This window comes from Eumetopias jubatus, unplaced genomic scaffold, assembly GCF_037043125.1.
Source record: "Eumetopias jubatus isolate StellerSeaLion01/CBP00866 unplaced genomic scaffold, mEumJub1_p1.0 scaffold_4, whole genome shotgun sequence".
In the NCBI taxonomy this organism is placed as follows: Eukaryota; Metazoa; Chordata; class Mammalia; order Carnivora; family Otariidae; genus Eumetopias; species Eumetopias jubatus.
Window position 1 is genome coordinate 66,211,652 of NW_028274810.1, and position 22,247 is coordinate 66,233,898.

Sequence of the window (22,247 nt, forward strand, 5' to 3'; positions counted from 1 at the left end):
TAAATTCTATTTTCATTACCTCTGTTGCACTTCATGGGGTTTGGAAGGTTGGGGATGAGTTTATAATTTTCATTAACTTGTGTGATTTCTAGAAAACAGGACATTTTCCTTGAAAGTTCTTTTTAAATAAAGCCAAGATACTAACTCAAGGATCCCTTCATTCCGTGATGAGGAATCTTGGATGTGGCTGCTTTGGTATTTTTCTAAAACAGACCTTGGCACTGTGTTACTGTAGTTTTGTTCACTCCATTCTTGCCAGTCTCTTAATTGCTGCTATCCTTCTTTCTTCTGTTGATGGCACAGATAGGCAAGTAGAGCATTACCATGGAAAATAGAGCATAACTAGGAAGGCTTCTGCAAATGTCTTCAGTCATTTACTTGATGGGATGGCATTTGATAGTGCTGAGGTCACGCACTGAATCAGAAGAGGATTTTCCCAGAGGGCTACCTTAAAGTTAAGAGACAATTATCCTAGTTAGGTGGAAGATACTGTTTGCTAGGAGAGCCTGCCACTGCCCTAGTCAAGGGTGTGGGGGGGGCGTTGGGGAGGTGGGCAAGGAGGGGAGATGTGCATCTGTTGCCTTCACTTAGTCTCAGGATAAGCAAATCTGTACCAAAAATAAAATAGCCAAGTTTATCTGAATACTGATGTTGATAGGGAAATTGCATTGCAGTGGTGGTAGTATTACAAGTAATTTTGCGATAAAATTTTGATTCTAATTCTTGTAGTATGTATGTTTGCATCTGTTCATTTTGATTTTGTGCAGTTTAATAAGTTTGCCTACTGAAAAAGTAGGCCCTTTTGTGTATGGATTAGTGTTAATATTTTTTAAGAGATGATTTTTTTTTAAAGATTTTATTTATTTATTTGAGAGAGCAAGAGCAAGCCAGAGAGCACTAGTGGGGTGAGAGCACAAGCAGGGTGAAGGGCAGAAGGAGAAGCAGACTCCCTGCTGAGCAGGGAGCCCGATGTGGGGCTTGATCCTGGGACTCCAGGATCATGACCTGAGCCGAAGGCAGATGCTTAACCGACTGAGCCACCTAGGTGCCCCGAGAGATGATTTTTTTTTTTAAGATTTTATTTAGACAGAGAGAGAGACAGCGAGAGAGGGAACACAAGCAGGGGAAGTGGGAGAGGGAGAAGCAGGCTTCATGCTGAGCAGGGAGCCTGAAGCGGGACTCAATCCCAGGACCCTGGGATCATGATCTGAGCCGAAGGCAGATGCTTAACGACTGAGCCACCCAGGTGCCCCAAGAGATGATCTTTTATCATATTTAGAAATAGACATGAAGATGGGTTCCCTGGGTGGCTCAGTCAGTTAAGCATCTGACTCTTGATTTTGGCTCAGGTCATGATCCCAGTGTCGTGAGATTGAGCCCCGCGTTGGGCTCTGCACTGAGCATGGAGCCTGCTTGTCCCTCTCCCTCTGCTCCTCCCCTGCTCTCTCTCTCTCTCTCAAATAAGTAAATAAATAAAATCTTAAAAAAAAAGAAATAGACATGAAGAAACATTAATTATAACTGGTTTTAATATGGACATCTATTCAGCTTAGAATATATCACTAAGGTGAGGTATTTTCTCAGTAACCTTTCCCTCGAAGCCTATACTTTTGTATTACTGTGTGGATTTTTACTACAGCTAGGAAGTGAGGCTGGGAAATTGTGAGTTTGTTTGCTCTGTGGAAAAGAAAAGGTCAAGAATGAGTAAATATATTGGCTTGTTTATTCCCTTTCCTTTTGCACAAACTTATCTTCAAAGAGTGTATTTAAAGTGGCTCACTAAAAATACTCATTTTGAAAAATGTTTCAGTTTTTTAAAGGAAACCAGCATTATTCGTACTATTGGTAGTTTTTACATAAAAATTCGGTCACATATGAATATTTTTATACTGGTATGAAACCGCCAGAGATATGTGATACTTTAAAAACTGCAAACTTGACATTTTCAGATTATACAAGCAAATGGGTCCATAGTAATCTTATAAAATATAGAAAAGTATTAAAACCCTACAATTTCACATTCTAGAGAGAGCCATTGTTAACATTTCGCTATATTTTTTATGAATATACATAAATGGCTTTATATTTATTTGTGATTATACTGTACATGCCTCATATTCAGCTTTTAAAAATTAGCATTATGTTCTAGACTTTTTTTTTTAAGATTTTATTTCTTTATTTTAAGAGAGAAAAGAACAGGGGGGAGGGGAGGGGCAGAGTGAGAGAGTCTCAAGCAGACTCTGCACTGAATGCAGAGCCTGACTAGGGGCTCAGTCCCACGACCCTGATATCACAACCTGAGCCAAAATCAAGAGTCAGCTGCTTAACTGACTGAGCCACCCAGGCGCCCCGCCCCTAGACATTTTCTTATGTTATGTGACCCATTTAAAGTAAATTTTATTTTTAATTAGATTTACAATAGAAGTAGAGACATCAAAATTGCATCTATCTATAAAGACTAGATATTATTAGAGATCAAGTCTAAGATTTTTTTGGTGGGGGGAGGGCTGGGAGAGGGTGGGAAATCAGACTAAAGTATTTGAGGATGGGAATAGATAACAGATATTTTTTCCTTTTCCCACCCCTGAACATTTTTAGTTAAAGGGAAAGAGAAAAAAATTTTTCCACAGGATTCTTAAAAAATGCTTTTTAGGCTAGCATACCATTGTATATAAACTATATAAGAACTTTATGACCAAAGTAAGGTTTTTATGATGGATTATATTCCCAAACCAATAAAATTACTTGAGCTGTAGGTGGCATTTAAAAAAATATTTTATAATTTACTTATAAGAAATTTTCAAACCATTGTCGTTTTCCCAGTTACCGTGTTAAAGTAAAGCTGTTATTCCACCTTCCTGAAGAGTAAGAATAGTACATAATATTATGTAAAAAACACAAATATACAAGCTTAAAGACACAAGAAAGGTGTATGCCACAGTAATGCGCTAATAAAGCAGTAAAGATTATTTCCATATAATGGAAATTTTAAATGTCAGATCAATCTTGGTCTATAGACTATAAAAATATTGAACAGTATAGAAATTTAGGTATGATTTTAATTTAACAGAAAGCATTTATCATAGGTCAGTTTGAGGCTCCTATTAATATTTACTTATAGTTCAAGTGCAGAGTGAAGCTTTTCACAGAATGGTAAAAGAACATAAAATCCTTTCTTTTTATCAACCTCTGGCACATTTTCCAAGGGTTTCTACCAGGTACTAGAAGCTTTGTAATAGTTACACATCATTGTTTAATTAATCCTCTGGGAAGTGCTATGCATTGTACAAGATTGTGGAACCTCAAAGAAAGATGAGACATTGGCTCTGTCCTTCAGTTTATTGTTTACAGTTTGTTGTTTACAGTGTCCTACAGTTTATTGTTTATTGTTTATAGTGTAGTATGTGTGATAATAGAGGTTAAGTACAAACTGCTATAGGAGCATAGTAAAGAAAGCTCAAGATGAGTCAGAGGAGATTAAATTTGGCTGGGCTTTGAAGAATGAATAGTGTTTCCAGGTAATGATGGTGTGGAAGGACACTCAAGGCAGAGGAAATGGCTTAGGAAAGGCACAAGGACATTGAAGTATATTGTCTCTCGGAGAAAGAAGATGGGGCACATGAATGTAAGGAAAAGAGGGTAGTAGAAGAAGAGGAAGGATAACATGGAGCCCAGAACTGAAGGTTCTCATGTATCTTGTAGGCAGTTTTACTTTATCCTACAGATAAGAGGGAGCCATTATATATTTTGCAGAGGGACTAAAGAACTCTACTTTGCAATGAGTTTTTTCTTTTTTTAAGAAAGTTGGACATTTGGAATAGGAAAACAGAAAAACAAAGTATGAATCAAGGAAGGGATGATGAAAACTAGTATGTATTTAATGAGAGCCAATGCCAGGTGCATATCTGAGACTATATCTTCATTTTGAGTATGGATCAGTTAACCGTATAGGCAGGTTAAAAATTTAGGCATGAAAAAAATTTAGGCATGCTGGCAAACTAATGATAAAGTACTAGTGGAGCTTACCATTATGAATCTGTAATCACATAGACTCATGGAATGTCCATACAAGAAGAGTCTTTCATGATCATCCATTGTGTGGGCCTTTTTAAAGGAACTTTTTAAAGAAAGCAGCATGATAGTAATTTTACTTTTAGATTAATCAGTTGGTTGAGAAAATATAAGTGAAAATCAGTTATTAAAAGCATTGTTCAATGTTTTACCTAATCACAGAAGCATCTACATATATTTGAAAAATAGCATACTTGTGAGACATTTAGCCTATAGCACTGTATAGCTTAGTGATTAAGGACTCAGACTCTGGAATCAGAACCTAGTTTGAATCCATTACCTGCTAACTAACTTTGGATAAATACTTGTCCTTTTGTGCCTCAGTTTTCTCATCCGTGAGATGTGAATAACAATAGTACCTACTTCATAGATCTGTCATATGGATTATAAATGAGTTAATATATGTAAAGAGTCTGGGACAATACCTAGCACATTTTAAGGGCTATTGTAGAAGTCTTTGTTTTGCATGCAGTAATTCAGAGACCTTCTTCTAAGTTTTTCTTTTGTTGTTCTTAGATTCTTATTCTGATGAATGATTGATGGGGTCTTTGAATAGTATGTTATTTAAAAGATATTATTTTTAGAAATTTGTGTTCACAATTTTATTTCACCCTTTTTGAGATCTCTGCCCACCTGCTGCCAAAACATGCCTTAGAGTTATCAATCCCTTCTTCCTTACTTGTGGTTCCTGGAGAGAATTAAGTCCTAATTCCCTTTGGAACCCTTTTTATAAACAGTGAATTAATCTCTCCCCTGTGTATCTACAGTGGTACTAATATTGTACCATTCTTCAAAGAATTGAGAAAATAGTCACTCAAATGATCTTCTGTGGTCCAGGTGAGGAACCCCAAATGTTAGAGGACACATAAATCAGGCCATCTTGGCTGCTCTGTTTTATGGTGGTAATGATAATGGCAGTGCTTTCATCTATCTCCCAAGGTCTCTTTTGTATTTTTTTTTAAATAGACTTTTTTCTTTAGAGCAGTTTTAGGTTCATAGTAAAATTAAGCAGAGGGTACAGAGATTTCCCATTGTAATTTTTTAGTTTCTGTAGCCTTTATCATTAAGCAAAAAGTATAGTACATAAATAAATACAGCATTTTCAAAATGATTTATCTTTAGGAAATTCCTTCCTACACTGAGATCTCTATTTTCGTCTATACATTTTTTTAAACTTTATCTTCCATACATTTTAAAGTTTTGATTTTCATACTTAAGTCTGTAATATACCTGGAATTTATTTTTCTCTTTGGTGTGATTTAGGGACTTCATTTTATTTTATTTTTTACCATACGGTATATGCCCAGGATATTTATTGAATATTTAATTCTTTTTTCCTTCCAGTCAATTTTTTTTTCCAAGTTCACACCAGATAGGTAATGTGCCGAGGTTGTAGCAAGGTTTGAGGGGAGGCACATGTCACACAACGAGCGTGAACACCCGGTCATCACGCTTACGAACTACAAAAGGATCCTCCTTCCAGTCAATTTTAATGTCATGTTTTCACATCATTATTTCTGTATATGCCAGACCTGCATCTAAATTCTCTTTTCTGTTCCTTTAATCTATTTGTCTATCCTTGTATCAACATCAAACTGTCTTAATTATTTTAGTTTTCCAGTAATTCATAATACTTAGTAGGTTAAGTCCTTTTACATTTTATTATGCTGTTTCTTTTTCTTTTTTCTTCCAGATGTGTTTTAGAACCAGCTTGTCAGGCTCCTTGCAAAACCTTGTTAGGATTTTCATTGGAATGTATAGATTAATTAGGAAAGAATTGACATCTTTATGATACCATTCATCATTTACTAAATACCTATGGAGTACCTCTGGTATACTGGAAGCTCTGAATATAGCAGTGAACAAAACTCACAAATATCTCCTGACTCATGGAACTTATATTGTAGTGGAAGGAAATAGACCATGAACAAAATAAATAAATTATATGCTCTATTATTCGTAATAGCCCAAAACTGGGAGCAATCTAAATGTCCATCAAATGTGTATTCATACAATGAAATACTACTCAGCAATAAAAAGGAACAAACTACCTATACATGCAACAACTGAGACAAATCTCAAAAATACTATACTAGGTGTAAGAAGCCAGATATAATAGATTATATATTGTATGATTTTCCATTTATGTGAAATTTCTACAAAAGGCAAAAACTGGAGTGACGGCAGATCATTGGTTGCCTGGGGCTTCAAATGGGAATGAGGATTAACTTTTTAGATAATGGAAGTGTTGTAAAACTGGGTTGTGATGATGGCTGCACAATTGTATATTTGCTAAAACTTAATTGTATGCTTACAATGGGCAAATTTTATGGGATGTAAATCAAATCTCAGTAAAGCTGTTTAAATGTTATACCAATACAGATGAGCCTTGAAAACATGCTAAGTCACAAAGAAGCCAATCACAAAAGCCAGATGTTGTATGATTTCATCTGTATTAACTATCCGGAATAGACAAAGCTTATCGAGATAGAAAGTAGATTGGTGGTTGCCTAGGGCTGGGGTGATTGGGAGGGAAATAGAGTGACTTGCTAGTGGGTATGGGGTTTCTTTTTGAGGTGATTGAAAATGTTCTAAAAAAATTGTGATGGTTGCATAACTCTGTAAAGGCATTAAAAACCATTGAAATTGTACACTTTAAATGGGTGAGTTTTACGGTATGTTTATCTCAATAAAGCTGTTTTAGAAAATGAATAAAATTACTGCTATATATGAAGGAGACCTAGGGGAGGGAGGTGGTGGTAATGGTACCGCACTGTAGCCTCACTGTGAGAAGGTTATAGTTGAGCAAAGACTTGAAAGTGATGAGGGTTTGAGCCATATGGATACCTGGAGGAAGAACTTTCTAGGAAGAAGGAATAATTAACGGAAGATCCTGAGAAAGGAGCCTGTCTGGCATGTTTGAGGAGCAGCAGTGAGGCCAGAGTGGCTGAGCAAGGGAAACGCAGTAGGAAATGAAGTTGGGAGATGCAGGGCTATTGTGAGGACTTTGGTATTTACAGTAAGGGAGATGGGGAGTCAATGCAGAATTTTGAATAGAGGAGTGACTCATCTGACACAGGTTTTTTTACAGTGACTACTGGGCTGAAAATAAACAGTAGGTAGCCTGGGTAGAAGCAGGGAAACCAGTTAGAAGGCAGCAATCCAAGAGAGAGAGAACAGTGACTTGGACCAAGGTTGAGGGAAAAAGTGGCCAGATTTTGAATGTATTTTGAAGGAAGAAGCAATAAAATTTGCTGACAGATTGAAGATGAGATGTGAGAGAAAGAGAAGAGTCAAAGAACATGCTGGATTTTTTGGCCAGAGAAACTGAGAGGGGGAGGATTGAAGATAAAGCAGATTTGGGTTGGGGGGTAAATGCCAGGAGTTCTGTTTTTGACATGTTCGAGAAGCTCCTCAGACATCCAAAGACAGATTTGAGTAAGCAAATTGGATTTTAAAATCTGGAGTCTATGGGGCGCCTGGGTGGCTCAGTTGGTTAAGCGACTGCCTTCTGCTCAGGTCATGATCCCAGAGTCCTGGGATCGAGCCCCGCATCGGGCTCTCTGCTCGGCCAGAAGCGTTCTTCTCCCCCTCCCACTCCCCCTGCTTGTGTTCCCTCTTACGCTGTCTGTCTGTCTGTCTGTCTCTCTTTCTCTCTCTGTCAGTTAAATAAATAAAATCTTTTAAAAAAAATCTGGAGTCTAGGGAAGAAATCCTGAAGTAAAGACAGTATTTAAAGCTGGGATTCCTCCAATCTACCAACACAATATATTTAATAAGACTTTATTTTCCCTTGGGGCGCCTGGGTGGCTCAGTCGTTAAGCGTCTGCCTTCGGCTCAGGTCATGATCCCAGAGTCCTGGGATCGAGCCCCGCATCGCGCTCCCTGCTCAACGGGAAGCCTGCTTCTCCCTCTCCCACTCCCCCTGCTTGTGTTCCCTCTCTCACTGTCTCTCTCTCTGTCAAATAAATAAATAAAATCTTTAAAAAAACAGCCCTTAAGATAGGCTTTTAAAAATTGTTAACATTTCCCTCTCCAAAGAGAATAAATACATTAATTTTCTTGTATTTCAGGATCTGCAAGATGAAGTTCAAAGGGAGAATACTAATCTGCAAAAACTCCAGGCCCAGAAACAGCAAGTACAGGAACTCCTTGATGGACTAGATGAGCAGAAATCCCAGCTGGAGGAGCAACTGAAGGAAGTTAGAAAGAAATGCGCTGAGGAGGCCCAGCTGGTAAAGTTTGGCCATTCGCTGCTGCCTATGTCTATACCTTAGTTGCTTTTCCTGGAAACATTCTTTGCTTCTTGTTGCTACTGTTGTGGCAATCTAGTCAACAGTTGGGGCACATGAAGGAGTTGGAGCCCTGTTCATCCGGAAATTGTAGTACTACTTTTCCAAATTTTAGCTGAAAGTGTGGTACCTATGCCTTCAAGTCCCCTCTATTTCTCTCTTAATTGCCCTTCTCTATCAAAAATATATACTTCCAAAAAAAAAAAACCCACCAAAATAGTAAACTGAACAAATAAACATATTTGCATTATGGAACATTTTAAATGACAATTCTTTTTTTTTAATCTCCCTTTCTTGTCATTCACTCCCATGTTACAGATCTCATCCCTGAAAGCTGAATTAACTAGTCAAGAATCGCAAATCTCTACTTATGAGGAAGAGCTGGCCAAAGCTAGGGAAGAGCTGAGTCGCCTACAGCAAGAAACGGCAGAATTGGAGGAGAGTGTGGAGTCAGGGAAGGCTCAGCTGGGACCTCTTCAGCAGCACCTGCAAGATTCACAACAGGAAATCAGTTCAGTAAGTCTTTGTGGCAATGAGAAATATGCTCAAATTGGGCCTCACCATATCCTCTTAGTAAATAATACTTTCTCAGTTTGTGTTCCTTTTCCCACATTTTTCATTCATTTTATACAAGTACATTTCTTGTTGCCTGTCATAAGTTAAAATTGTCATACATCTTGTACATCTGATTATTATCACTGGAGTCATGGCTAGGGGTATGGGTTTAGGTGTAAGTCTGGCTCTGCCACTTACTTCCTGAATCATCTTAGTATCAGATTCCTCATCTTTAAAATTGGAGAATTAAGAGTACTTCTACCTTTTAGGTCTGCTGTAGGGATTAAATGTAAAGGACTAAATGCTGTGACACAGTTTAGCAATAAATGCTAAGTGTTGCTTATTTTTATAAATACCGCCCCCCCATGAACATTTGCTAAATGTTTGGAGACCTTTATTATTTTAATTAGGGGATTGTTCTTTATATAGATAAACATGCTGTGTTGTGTGGGTCCAGAGTATAGATCTTTTGCTTTGTTATTCTAGGCTTCCCTAAATGGAGAGTAATATTTTATAGAATGATAGTAAGATAGGAGGAGAGAGATCATGTAGCTCATTCTTTTCATTTTGAATTTGAACGAACTGAAGCCAAAGAAGGTTAAGTAATTTACTTATGGTTACATTGCCTTTAAAAGAGCCACAGCCTAGAATCCAGATCTTCTAACATGTAGTCCAGTGTTCTCAGTTAATTATTATGTATAATGAAGTCCTACCCCTTGATATGCTTTCTTCCCCTCTCTTATCTGACAGGTGAATACCTCTCACTCATCTTGCAAGACATAGCTTAACTTTTTATTTCTTTATAGCATTTTCTGAACCCTGCCTGTATTGGACTCTACTTCTGTTACAGCAATAGTAACATTTTCCCCTGCATATTTGTTTATGTGTCTGTCTCCCCCAGCTGACTGAGCTTTTTGGTCTAGGAACTTAAACATTTTTTTTTCTCTCTTATCATTTAGCACAGTTCTTATCCTGCTGTAGGTACTCAATAAACAGGTACCCCAAAAGAAGGCTGTCCTAGTGGGAATGCTACCAGCTGAATGAATATTCTTTAAAATAATTTTCTTCTTTGAGTTTATTTAAAATTTTTTTAATGAATAATTTACATACCATAAAATTAACAGGTTTTAAGGGTACGATTCAATGATTTTCAGTAAACTTAGAAGTGCTCAATCATCACAATCCAGTTTTAGAACATTTCTATCACTCCTAAAAGATCCCTTGCACCCATTTGTAGTGACTCCCCACTTCTGCCCCTGGGTAAGTACTAATTTGCTTTCTGTTTCTATAGGTTTGCCTTTTCTGAGCGCTTCATGTAGATGAAATCAAACACTATGTAGTTTTTTTCATGTGGTTTCCTTCACAAGCATAATGTTTTTGAGCTCATCTGTTTTGTAGCATGTACCAACATTATATTTCATTGTATATTTATAAAGTATTTTGTTTATCCATTCACTGATTAATGAGCATTTGGATTCTTTCTATTTGTTGGCTATTATGAATAATGCTGCTATGAACATTTGCATTGTTTTCATTTTTCTTGGGTATGGAATAGTTGGTTATATTGTGAAGTTATGTTTAAGGTTTTTTTTTTTTAACTTTAAATTGCCAAACTGTTTTCCAAAGTCGCTATACCATTTCACATTCCCACTAGCAATATATGAGGGTTCCAGTTTCTCCATAATCTTACCAACACTTTATTGTCTACCTAACTGATTTTAGTCATTCTAGTGGGTATGAAGTGGTATCTCATAGTTTCTAATTTGTATTTTTCCTTTTTTTAAATTTTTTTATTAACGTATAATGTATTATTTGTTTCAGGGGTACAGGTCTGTGATTCATCAGTCTTACACAATTTAAAGCGCTCACGATAGTACCTACCCTCCCCAATGTCTTATCACCCAGCCACCTCCTCCCTCACACCCACCTCCACTCCAGCAACCCTCAGTTTGTATTTTTCTAATGACTAGTGATGTTGAATATCTTTTCTTGTGCTTATTAGCCATTTGTATATCCTCTTGGATGAAATGTCTGTATAAATCTTTTGCCCATTTTTAAAAAATGGATTGTTTGTCTAATTATTATTAAATTACAAGAGTTTTTAAAAATATCTTCTGGATATAAGTTCTTTATCAGATATCTGATTTGCAAATAATTTCTCCCAGTCTCTGGCTTGTCTTTTCATTTTCTTTAAGTTTTTTGAAAGGGAACTTCTTTCTTTTTTTTTTTTTTAATAATTTTTTATTGTTATGTTAATCACCATACATTACATCATTAGTTTTTGATGTAGTGTTCCATGATTCATTGTTTGTGCATAACACCCAGTGCTCCACGCAGAATGTGCCCTCTTTAATACCCATCACCAGGTTAACCCATCCCCCCACCCCCCTCCCCTCTAGAACCCTCAGTTTATTTTTCAGAGTCCATCGTCTCTCATGGCTCGTCTCTCCCTCCGACTTACTCCCCTTCATTCTTCCCCTCCTGCTATCTTCTTCTTCTTTTTTTTTTCTTAACATATATTGCATTATTTGTTTCAGAAGTACAGATCCGTGATTCATCAGTCTTGTACAATTCATGGTGCTCACCATAGCACATACCCTCCCCAGTGTCTATCACCCAGCCACCCAATCCCTCCCACCCCGCACCATTCCAGCAACCCTCAGTTTGTTTCCTGAGATTAAGAATTCCTCATATCAGTGAGGTCATATGATGATACATGTCTTTCTCTGATTGACTTATTTCACTCAGCATAACACCCTCCAGTTCTATCCACGTTGTTGCAAATGGCAAGATCTCATTCCTTTTGATGGCTGCATAATATTCCATTGTCTATATATACCACATCTTCTTTATCCATGCATCTGTCAATGGACATCTTGGCTCTTTCCACAGTTTGGCTATTGTGGACATTGCTGCTATAAACGTTGGGGTGCACGTACCCCTTCGGATCTCTACATTTGTATCTTTGTGGTAAATACCCAGTAGTGCAATTGCTGGATCATATGGTAGCTCTGTTTTCAACTGTTTGAGGAACCTCCATACTGTTTTCCAGAGTGGTTGCACCAGCTTGCATTCCCACCAACAGTGTAGGAGGGTTGAAAGGGAACTTCTTTCAACGGAAGGAACATATATGAGAAAAGTAGAAAGGACTCTGGATATTATAAATTATCATTGAGAAAATAAAACTGTTTCTGAGCAAGGAAAATAATCTCAGCAAACTATACTACCAATGTGCCAGATAATATTTGCTATCTGTAATCTGTGGAATGAATTATATTGTCTCTATCTGTGGAAGGAATTGTATTATATCCTTGCATCTGATCTCCAAACCTTAAGAACAAACATACGGGGGCACCTGGCTGGCTCAGTCGGTAGTGCATGTGACAGCGCATGTGACTCTTCATCTCAGGGTTTTAAGTTCAAGCCCCACGTTGGGTGTAGAGTTTACTTAGGAAAATAAATAAAACAAACAAATAAACCACAGACACACACACACACACACACACACACACACACACACAAATACTACTTTCTTACATTTGACATAGTGACTTGTGTGTCTTTCTCACAGAGGGCAATATTTTCCCATGGGCCTATAAAAAAATGAAAATCCAAATTGTAAATTATCCTGAAACTTTAATTGCTCTTTAAAGCTAAACTATAGCTTTTCTGGAAAAAGGAATAACTGAGGAAAAATTTCTGACTTGCTAAATTTTCATTTATACTCCTTACCTTGTATTTATGGTAAGAAAAAGCAAAGAACATTTGTACCTCTGTATCTTACTTACACAGTGTATACTGTTTTTATCCAAATGTTTCTGGCAATCTGATAGTTTATTGCATTTCTCTTGCACAGTTTGCAAAGAGCTTGTGTTAGTTTTGTGATTTTTTTTTCTATGTCCTCTAAGTTTATGTAGAGACTAAGGAAGAGACAGGCTAAGTGACAGTTATGTGAGAGGGCCAGACACAGGAAAGCCTAGTTTTGTTCAAGATTTTATTGTCTCAGAAGTAACTATAAGAAATAAGCTGTCTTAAATAGTACTCTTTGGTAGGCAAGTATTTCCATGTACTGCTTCATCTATATGATGGTTATTATTTTAATGTTAAGTTTTTAAATTTTAGACTGTAAAGGTTTAGTGGATATTGAAATTGTTTTAATGGTCATGATAAAAATTTTTTTAAAAGATGAAGTAAGACAGGAGTGTTCTGGAGTGTTCAGAGCTTTTTTGAGTCTTTGGTGCTGCTGACCACCTGGCTTGGACCACCCTTAGGACTCTGTGAGCTGACCCGGCTTGACATACTGGTAACTAGAAGCGAATAAACATCATCTTATTGCTCTTCAAACACATGTGGCCTGAGGTGTTAAAATCATTTTGTGAGCTTCATAGGTTCAGTCAGGGACAAGAAAAAAGTCAGAAGGACCATGGCTGGGAAAATAGGAGATACTGGGCAGCCCTGAAGCAGATGGACAAGAGGAGAGCTCTGCTTCTGGTCCCCACAGAAAACATCTCCCTGGCCTGTATAGTCAGTGATTGTGCCCGACTCGGTGAGAAACACTGCCTTATCCATAAAACGTAAAATTATTTTTTCCGTATAACATAAAACTGTTTCATACATGCACATTTGTTTTCCTAATATACATTGCAAGTTTTTCATGTATAAAAATATTAAATTAACTATTGTTAATAATGGAGTACTACACTATGTGCATCTTTTTTTTAAAGATTTTATTTATTTATTTATTTGACAGACACAGTGAGAGAGGGAACACAAGCAGGGGGAGTGGGAGAGGGAGAAGCAGGCTTCCCGTTGAGCAGGGAGCCCGATGCGGGGCTTGATCCCAGGACCCCGGGATCATGACCTGAGCCGAAGGCAGACGCTCAATGACTGAGCCACCCAGCACCCCCACTATGTGCATTTTTAAAACAGAAAGTGAAAAGTCTGATGATTCTACCTCCTGGAGAAAAACAATGTTTGCAGCATGGTATCTTTTTCGAATTCTGTCTGTACGTAGATGCACCTCTCTGTGTGTGTCTGTGCATTCATATGTATACCTGTACAAGTTGTTTTTATTTAGAAAAAATGAAGACATACTTTGTATACAAAAAATAAAATAAGAAGGAAATAAGACAATAGGAAATATGAGGGTACATTACATGGAATAAGGATACATACTACTTCATGAAACTTTCACAACTGTATGTGCGTGTAAATGATGCATATGGATGAATGTGTATTACATATATGTGTTTATGTATGTATATACACAGAGAGACCTATCCAAATAAATACATATATTTACTAGGTTAGGATGTAAAATCTATTTCTTTCTATAGATTAAGGTAAAAAAAAGTTTATAAGCCACAACTCAGTATCACTAGGAATATACAAGGCATATGCTGTGTATTACAAATGTCTAGTATTTTGGATTGTCAGTTTAAATTCTGAATATAATGCAGTTTGATAGATGCATATGCTTACTGATACCCACGGTTTAAATTTATAAGCACAATACTTATGTCCATTCAGTGAACATAAATTAAGCACTTACAGTATATACATCATTGTGGTAGATTTTGGAGGTACAAAGTTGATAGCAAAAGTTGTGGTCCCTACCCTCAAAGAGCTCAAGGTCTTTAACTTTTTAAAAATGGCATGAGTTAGTGGAAAAGAAATAGGGAAACTTAATTGGTATAATAGTGAGAAATGTAGTGCGCTAGGCACTTTTATACACATTGTCCATTATTTACACAGACCTTTACATTTTACAGAGTTCTTTCAAATATATCTTTGCTTCACTTAATCATCTGTGGAGATAGTTCTTACTCACTTTATGGATTAAGAAATGAAGGCTTGGAGAGGTTACTTCGACTAAGATCACTTAACTAGAAGGTGACAGAGCTTGACTGACATCTGTTTTCCCAGTTCAATATAGTGTTCTTTTCCCAGGTTATGAGCCTGAAAAGATCTGTGGTAAATTACAGATTCCAAAATGAGCAACGTAAAAACCTTACGCAGAAAATATATTAGGGGAACTGAGCCTTGATTTGTGAAATGTCAGTAGGAAATTTTTATGTTTGCTAAAAACAAAAAACAGCATGCTAATAAATAAAGGGAATTCCAACGTAATGTAAAAAATATATTTTATGAAAACTGGGAACTATTCAGTAAAATTCCATTCATTACTCCTTTTCACTAGAAACATTTCGATTTTGCCCTCTCTTCAATTTCTTTGAGATATTTGTTAATTTATTTTTCTTTATTATAAATGTTAGTATCAATAAGCATCACTTTTTTTCCTGCCTCTGGTCCCAGTGTTTTTCTTTTAATATATATTACAGTTTATTAAATTCTGCCTCTCCCACTATTGCTCCGGGAATATAAAGTCACTTGGATACTGGAATCCAAAATGCTTTGTCCTTTAACATGTTTAGGATAGCTTAGATTTAGGGACCACTTCCTAGGGCTCTAGCCCATTAATAAATAATGCCAGAGCATAGGACAGTAGCTCATTTTACCTTAGTCTTCACTCCTCTCCTTCCCAATAGAAGTATGGATGGCTCCAAATCCTTGTGTGCTCTCCCTCAGCTTCCTTTATGTTTCCCAAAGCTTCATCACAAAATCTTCTCTTGTTCTGTTACTTTGCTGTCTTTTTCCCAATACCCTGATCCTTCTTCCAGTTATACCTAAAGGACACCAAAATGTAGATATTTGAATCAAAATTCTTGGAGCTTTCAAAAGATGTAAAAAGCAAATCCATATATACTGGAATGTCAAGAGAACTTACTAGGATGGATTACTGAAATCTCTCCAAGTCATGCTGCATTCCCAGAGGATTCTCCTTAATGGAAGCAAATTTATTTTTGACTGAGTCTAAGGATGTAGCTATTTTTATGTTTTGTGTCTTTCTAGTAATAAATTCTGTTCTGTATTTCTACTTTGTGTTGACAGATGCAAATGAAACTGATGGAAATGAAAGAGCTGGAGAACCGTAATAATCAGTTAAATTGGTGCAGTAGCCCACACAGCATTCTTGTAAATGGTGCTACAGATTATTGCAGCCTCAGCACCAGCAGCAGTGAAACAGCTAACCTTAATGAGCATGCTGAAGGCCAAGGCAACCTGGAGTCAGAGCCCATACACCAGGAGTCTCCAGTGAGTCTAATAGTTCTATAATGTTCATAATCAACTTCAGAAGAAAAAAATTTGATTCAGGTCAAAGTTTTTGTTGACATCATACTTAATATAAATATGGGACCTTGCCTCATCTGAGGACAGTTGATTTTTTTCCCCCAGAGGGAGAGAATAGGTACTGATCCAACAGTTCTGACACTTTTAACTAGTGTAAAAATGTAATTTTAACCAATCTATTTGTTATAAAGCGTGTTTTCAAAACAGTAGCTCTATAGATAGTAACTTTTAAAACATTTTTTTAAGTAGTCCCACCCAATGCTGAAAGTAATTCTTTATTTCATAATGTTGAGGACATTTATTTACCAGTTATTTAGAGAGCACACAGCAGTGCTGCTATTATATGTGAGAGCCGCAGAGACAAAAAACTGTAACCCTGCCTTTAAGCAGCATGTAGTCTGGTGGTGTAACACTGTGTGAAAGGGCTGTGATATTCAGGTAGGACACCTTGGAGGGGGGCTCAAGATTGTATAGAGAAAGCTTTATAAGTGAGCTTCAAAGTAAGAAATGTTAAGCAAAGAAGAAGGTGGTATATTCCTGGCAGAGAAAATGGCATTTGCATAGGTATGGGATGGGAGAAACATGCTGCACAGGGTCCCAAGAAGTTCTCGAAGGGTACCTTGTGATGGTGGGGGGTATTGGTAGGAGATGAAGCTCTCTTATAGTGGCTCTCTGCATTACCTCTTACTTAAAACATAGATGGCTGCACCCCACTACAAACTTGCTGAACTAGAGTTTCTGGGATGGTACCAGGTATATGCATTTTTACAAAAAATTCCTTGGGTGATTATGATGTGCACCTGGATAAAAATGACCACTTTTACGTCAGAAAGGGACAGAGAGAAAAGAAATTTGGATTCATTTTGAAGCATTTGGGGGATTTATCTTACTGCAGTGAGTAGCCATTGAAGAATTTTAAGCAAGATGTGACATAATTGCATTTACCTTTTAGAAAAATGTAGAAAATGGATTTGAGAGTGTGACTGGACACACAGAGATTTGTTAAGAGACTATTGGAGTGGTCTGTGTGAGATTGTTTTAGCCTAAACTTAAGCAGTAATGGGAGGGATAATGAAGAGAGGAATACAAGTTTGAGAGATACTAAAGACATAAAATTAACAGACTTGATTTGTATTTAGGCATTGCAATCTTGGATACATTATACAATGTTCTTTTTAAGTGCAAAAGGTTATCCTTCAAAGACATAGGGTGGTATGAAAATGGAGATTTCCCCTGGCACTTCTTAAGTCCTGTTACCTGCTGGTTTAAATCCAGAAAGCAAGGGAATGCCATCGAAGGACCTTTAACCAGAAGGATCATGATCAGATTCTTATTTTAGATCTATTCCTTTAGCTACTATAAGAAGGATCAGTGGGAAGGGCACATATTGGAGGCAAGAAGGCAGTTGGAAGGTTACGCTGGATCAGAATGGTGATACTGTAAATGAATGATAGTGACAGTGAGGATAGAGGGGAATGGATTTGAGAAGGAGGTAGGAGGTGAACTCAGCAAGACTTGGAGGCTAGCTGGGAGATGACCAGAGAGAAATTATTAAGTGGTTAAGTTTTCTGGCCTGAGTGACTTTGATGCTTGATGATACCATTTTCCTAAGAAAGATTTTAAGAGAAGAACTCATTTAATGAATGCATTCTGCTTGTCTTCTGTATTTTTAGCAATTTTTGGTTATCCTTTGTCAGTTTCCTCTGCCAAGTAGAAAATACATTGTTAGTCCATGGAGCATTAATATTTTGTAGGCAAGAAGTAGTCCTGAAATACTGCCTTCTGGTGTGACTGATGATAATGAAGTGGCGACAACAGCTGTTAATGAGAAAGTTTGCCCTGAATTTAATAGTGACAGACATTCAAAAGAGGTAAAAATAATTTTATAGTAAATATTCTCATTACTGGTTTTCCTAGATGGGTTAAACACTGTTTTAGGATAAGGAAAGAAAAATGTATTAAGTGAACTTTATAACTACAGAAATACTTGTTATATTACCATCCATTGATTTTTCAAAGCATGTTATTTTATTTTAAAATGTTACATCTTAAAACTGGTTCCTAAAAGAATACTTTTTAATTTAAAATTATTTTTAGGGAGATCCGTTTAATGTAGAATCAAGTTCACTGACAGATCCAGTTGCAGATACAAACCTGGATTTTTTCCAGTCTGATCCTTTTGTTGGCAGTAAGTACTCTTATTTTTATATTATGATTTACCAAAAAAAGTCTTTTTAATGTAACTATATAAGAATTAGGGCTGAGTTTTGAGATCCTACTCAAAGTAGAGGGGTGTAGAGATGTGATATGCTTATATTTGCTGGAATTTGTCCTCGTCAGGCAACTAACTCCTTGGACTAAGTGACTGATTATGTCTGAGGAGCCCCTCCTGATTAAGAGCATGTTTCTTCTTCAGAATAAGGACCAAAAGAAAGATATTATGGACCAGGAGAGGAGATTAGGTACTCTTAAGTCAACCAGCAATTTTTTACTTAAGTGCCAACACCATGCTTTTAAAACAATGGAATCTATAGCAGTTAGAACCCGGATCCCTGCCCTTGAGGGGCCTATAGTGTTGTTGAAGAAATATAAGTGTAATAAGTTAAAATACCTGATGTCAGTGTAAACTATATTAAATACCACTGGTGTCAAAGCTCTTTTTGCATTTTATTTATTTCCAAATCAATTTGTGAAACTGGTCAGTTTACAACAGTTTTATTTTTTCCTCCAAGTTTTTATTTAAATTCCAGTTAACATACAGTATAATATTAGTTTCAGGTGTAAAATTTAGTGATTCATAACTTACATACAACACTTGGTTCTCATCACAACAAGTGCTCTCCTTAACACCCATCACTCATTGAACACTCCCCACACCCCCACCCCCGCCCCAACCCACCTCCCCTCTCGTTACCATCAGTGTGTTCTCTATAGTTAAGAGTCTGTTTCTTGGTTTGCCTTTTTTCCCCCCATGATCATTTGTTTTGTTTCTTAAATTCCACATATGAGTGAAATCATATGGTGTTTGTCTTTCTCTGACTTATTTCCCTTAGCATAATACTCTCTAGCTCCATCCATGTTGTTGCAAATGAGAAGATTTCCTTCTTTTTGCTGGCTGAGTAATATTCCACTACATATATATACACACACACATATATTACATGCATACAACCCACCTCTTCTGTATCCATTCATCAGTTGATGAATATTTGGTGTGTTTCTATAATTTGGCTGTTGTAGATAATGCTACTGTAAACATAGGGGCGCATGTATCCCTTCAGATTAGTATTTTTGTATTCCTTGGGTAAATGCCTAGTAGTGCAGTTGCTGGATCCTAGGGTAATTCTATTTTTAACTTTTTGAGGAACCTCCATACTGTTTTCCAGAGTGGCTGTACCAGTTTGCATTCCCACCAACAGTGCAAGAGGGTTCCCTTTCTCTGCATCCTTGCCAACACCTGTTGTTTCTTGTGTTGTTAATTTTAGCCATTCAGACAGGTGTGAAGTGGTATCTCATTGTAGTTTTGATTTGCATTTCCCTGATGATGAGTGATGTTAAACATCTTTTTGTGTGTTTTTTGGCCATCTGTATATCTTCTTTGGAAAAATGTCTATTCATATCTTTTGCCCACTTTTTTTTTAAGATTTTATTTATTTGAGAGAGAGTACAAGTGGGACAAGCAGAGGGACAAGCAGACTCCCCGCTGAGCATGGAGCCCGATGCGGGGCTTGATCCTAGGACCCTGATATCATGACCTGAGCCAAAGTCAGATGCTTAACCGATGAGCCATTCAGGAATCCCTGCCCACTTTTTAATTGGATTATTTGTTTTTTGGGTATTGAGTTTTACAAGTTCTTTATATATTTTAGGTAATAACCCCTTATTGTATATGTCATTTGCAAATGTCTTCTGTGGAGCATTTTTCTGTTTTTCTTATTGGCCATTTGTATAACTTCTGTGGAGAAATGTTGATTCAAATAACTTGCCCTTTTTTTATTGTTAGTCTTTTTATTGTTGACTTTTAAGAGTTCTTCATACATTCTGAATACATCTCTAATCAAATATATGATTTGCAAAATATTTTCATGTATTTTGTGTTGTCTTAATTTTGATGAAGGCCAGTTTATCTATCTTTTCTTTCGTCACTTGTGCTTTTGATGTCATGTCTAAGACCCAAAGTCATGAAGATTTACTCTTAGGTTTTCTTCTAAGAATTTTATAGTTTTAGCTATTACATTTCGATCTTTGATCCATTTTTAGTTAATTTTGGAATATGGTATGAGATAGGGGTCCAGCTTTATTCTTTTGTATGTGGATATCCAGTTGTCCCAGCACCATTTGTTGAAAAGATTATGTTTTCCCCATGGAATTGTCTTGACAATCTTGTCAAAAATCAAATGACCATAAATGTAAGGGTATATTTCTGGACCCTTTAGTTCTAGAATTATTTATTAAAATAATTTTTTAGGCTCAATGTCTTTGTTTCTGGAGTAGTGATGGTAATACCCATTCAGTATTCTTATGAAGTATATGTGCTGCCGAAGTGAGCACCAGTATTCTTATGAAGAGTAGAGAATCCTGTTAGTAAAATTATCACTGTTGTACCTGTCTTTTCCCTTCTATTTGTAACCTCAGCTTGTGATCAAGGGTTAAGTATAGTTGGCTCCAATTAAAATTTGCTTCTTTGGGGGCACCTGGGTGGCTCAGTTGGTTAAGCATCTGCCTTCCATAATCCGTTCAGGTTATGATCCCAGGGTCCTGGGATTGAGCCCCACATTGGGCTTCCCTGCTCAGTGGGAAGCCTGCTTCTCCCTGTGCCCCTCCCCCTGCTTGTGCTCTCTTTCTCTCAAATAAATAAATTAAATCTTTAAAAAAATAACAGCAGTCATTAAGAAAATTGCTTCTTTTATGAGGTATGTTGATGTTCTGCCTTTACTCTTTATTATTTTAAATGTTTCCTAAAGCTGCATGGCATTTAGTGTTTTGTCTACTTTCAGGTAGAGCTAATGAAACTGACTGTGCTTTAAGAAACTTTGCTTCTGTTTAAAGTTACCTTTAAGTAATGATGTCACAACAGTAAACATTATTATTGTGATTTCTGCTTATTTTTTTTATCATAGGTGATCCTTTCAAGGATGATCCTTTTGGAAAAATTGGTATGTATATCATTGAGGTCCAGCTTAGCTGTAATTTAATTCTGCTTAATTATAAACTTATGTTGTATTTAGAAATGAGAGATCAAAGTAAGGTAGTTATAGGAAGTGGGGTTCCTTTTTATTCAGTTTTTAAACTGATGTAAGGCCCCACTAAAATGTTGTATGTGCCTGGCATTTTCAGAGAGAAAGTGGTAGATTCTTGTGAATTTGCTTAATGAACCATTAGCTTTATTTATTTATTTAAGATTTTATCCATTTATTTGAGAGAGAATGAGAGAGAGAGAGCCTGAGAGGGGGGAGGGTCAGAGGGAGAAGCAGACTCCCCATTGAGTGGGGAGCCCGATGCGGGGACTTGATCCTGGGACTCCAGGATCATGACCTGAGCTGAAGGCATTTGCCCAACTGAGCCACCCAGGCACCCGTTAGCTTTATTTTTAAGAAAAATGACATTAGTGTTTATATTTTGATACTTTAGTAATACTTAGACTGATTTCTCCTTGGTAGCCAAGGATTAGATGCATATAGTGATCTATGCTACTATAGTGTTTAGAACATTTTGTTTTCCTAAGATTACAGCATATGACTTGGGGGAAAGGAAATATCTTAAAGAATTACTAAATGTCAGGCTTTATAAGATAGTCTTTCCCTGGGATTTTACATTAGAATAAATTTTGTGTACCATTTGTTATGCTTCCCAAACCTGTTCCAAGTAAGTTTATTAGGTGAAAGACTATCTTTTAACAAAATCACAAAGGAATTTGTGATTCCTCCTCCCCTAAAATTAGAATCACCAGCTTAGAAGAATTATTTAAACCTGGCATACAAGTAATCTTTGTGTAATAAGTATTGGAATGATTGATTCGCTTTGGGTGAATGATGAGCAAGTAGGAAAAAGAGTATTAATTAAAGCTATTTTAGGTGCAGCTGTCTATATTTTTTTATAATCAATAATCATAACGCCAAGTACCTTAATTTAGATTCT

General features: G+C 36.7%; 1 protein-coding gene and 1 non-coding gene across 4 annotated transcripts in view; one reads left to right on the forward strand and one right to left on the reverse strand.

Annotated features, from left to right (window-relative positions):
• The window catches only part of EPS15 (epidermal growth factor receptor pathway substrate 15), a 140,127-nt gene that overhangs the window by 91,598 nt on the left and 26,282 nt on the right, over nucleotides 1-22,247 (forward strand). For all 3 annotated transcript variants that reach the window (XM_028106749.2, XM_028106748.2, XM_028106750.1), the window contains 6 exons: nucleotides 8,145-8,306; nucleotides 8,682-8,879; nucleotides 15,870-16,073; nucleotides 17,864-17,980; nucleotides 18,207-18,297; nucleotides 21,230-21,265. In XM_028106749.2, coding sequence (XP_027962550.1) covers nucleotides 8,145-8,306; nucleotides 8,682-8,879; nucleotides 15,870-16,073; nucleotides 17,864-17,980; nucleotides 18,207-18,297; nucleotides 21,230-21,265 — 808 coding nt within the window. The remainder of the gene's footprint in view (nucleotides 1-8,144; nucleotides 8,307-8,681; nucleotides 8,880-15,869; nucleotides 16,074-17,863; nucleotides 17,981-18,206; nucleotides 18,298-21,229; nucleotides 21,266-22,247) is intronic.
• On the reverse strand, nucleotides 5,438-5,543 carry LOC114212191 (small nucleolar RNA U13). The gene has a single exon (XR_003609914.1). It is a non-coding gene; the product is annotated as a small nucleolar RNA U13 (small nucleolar RNA).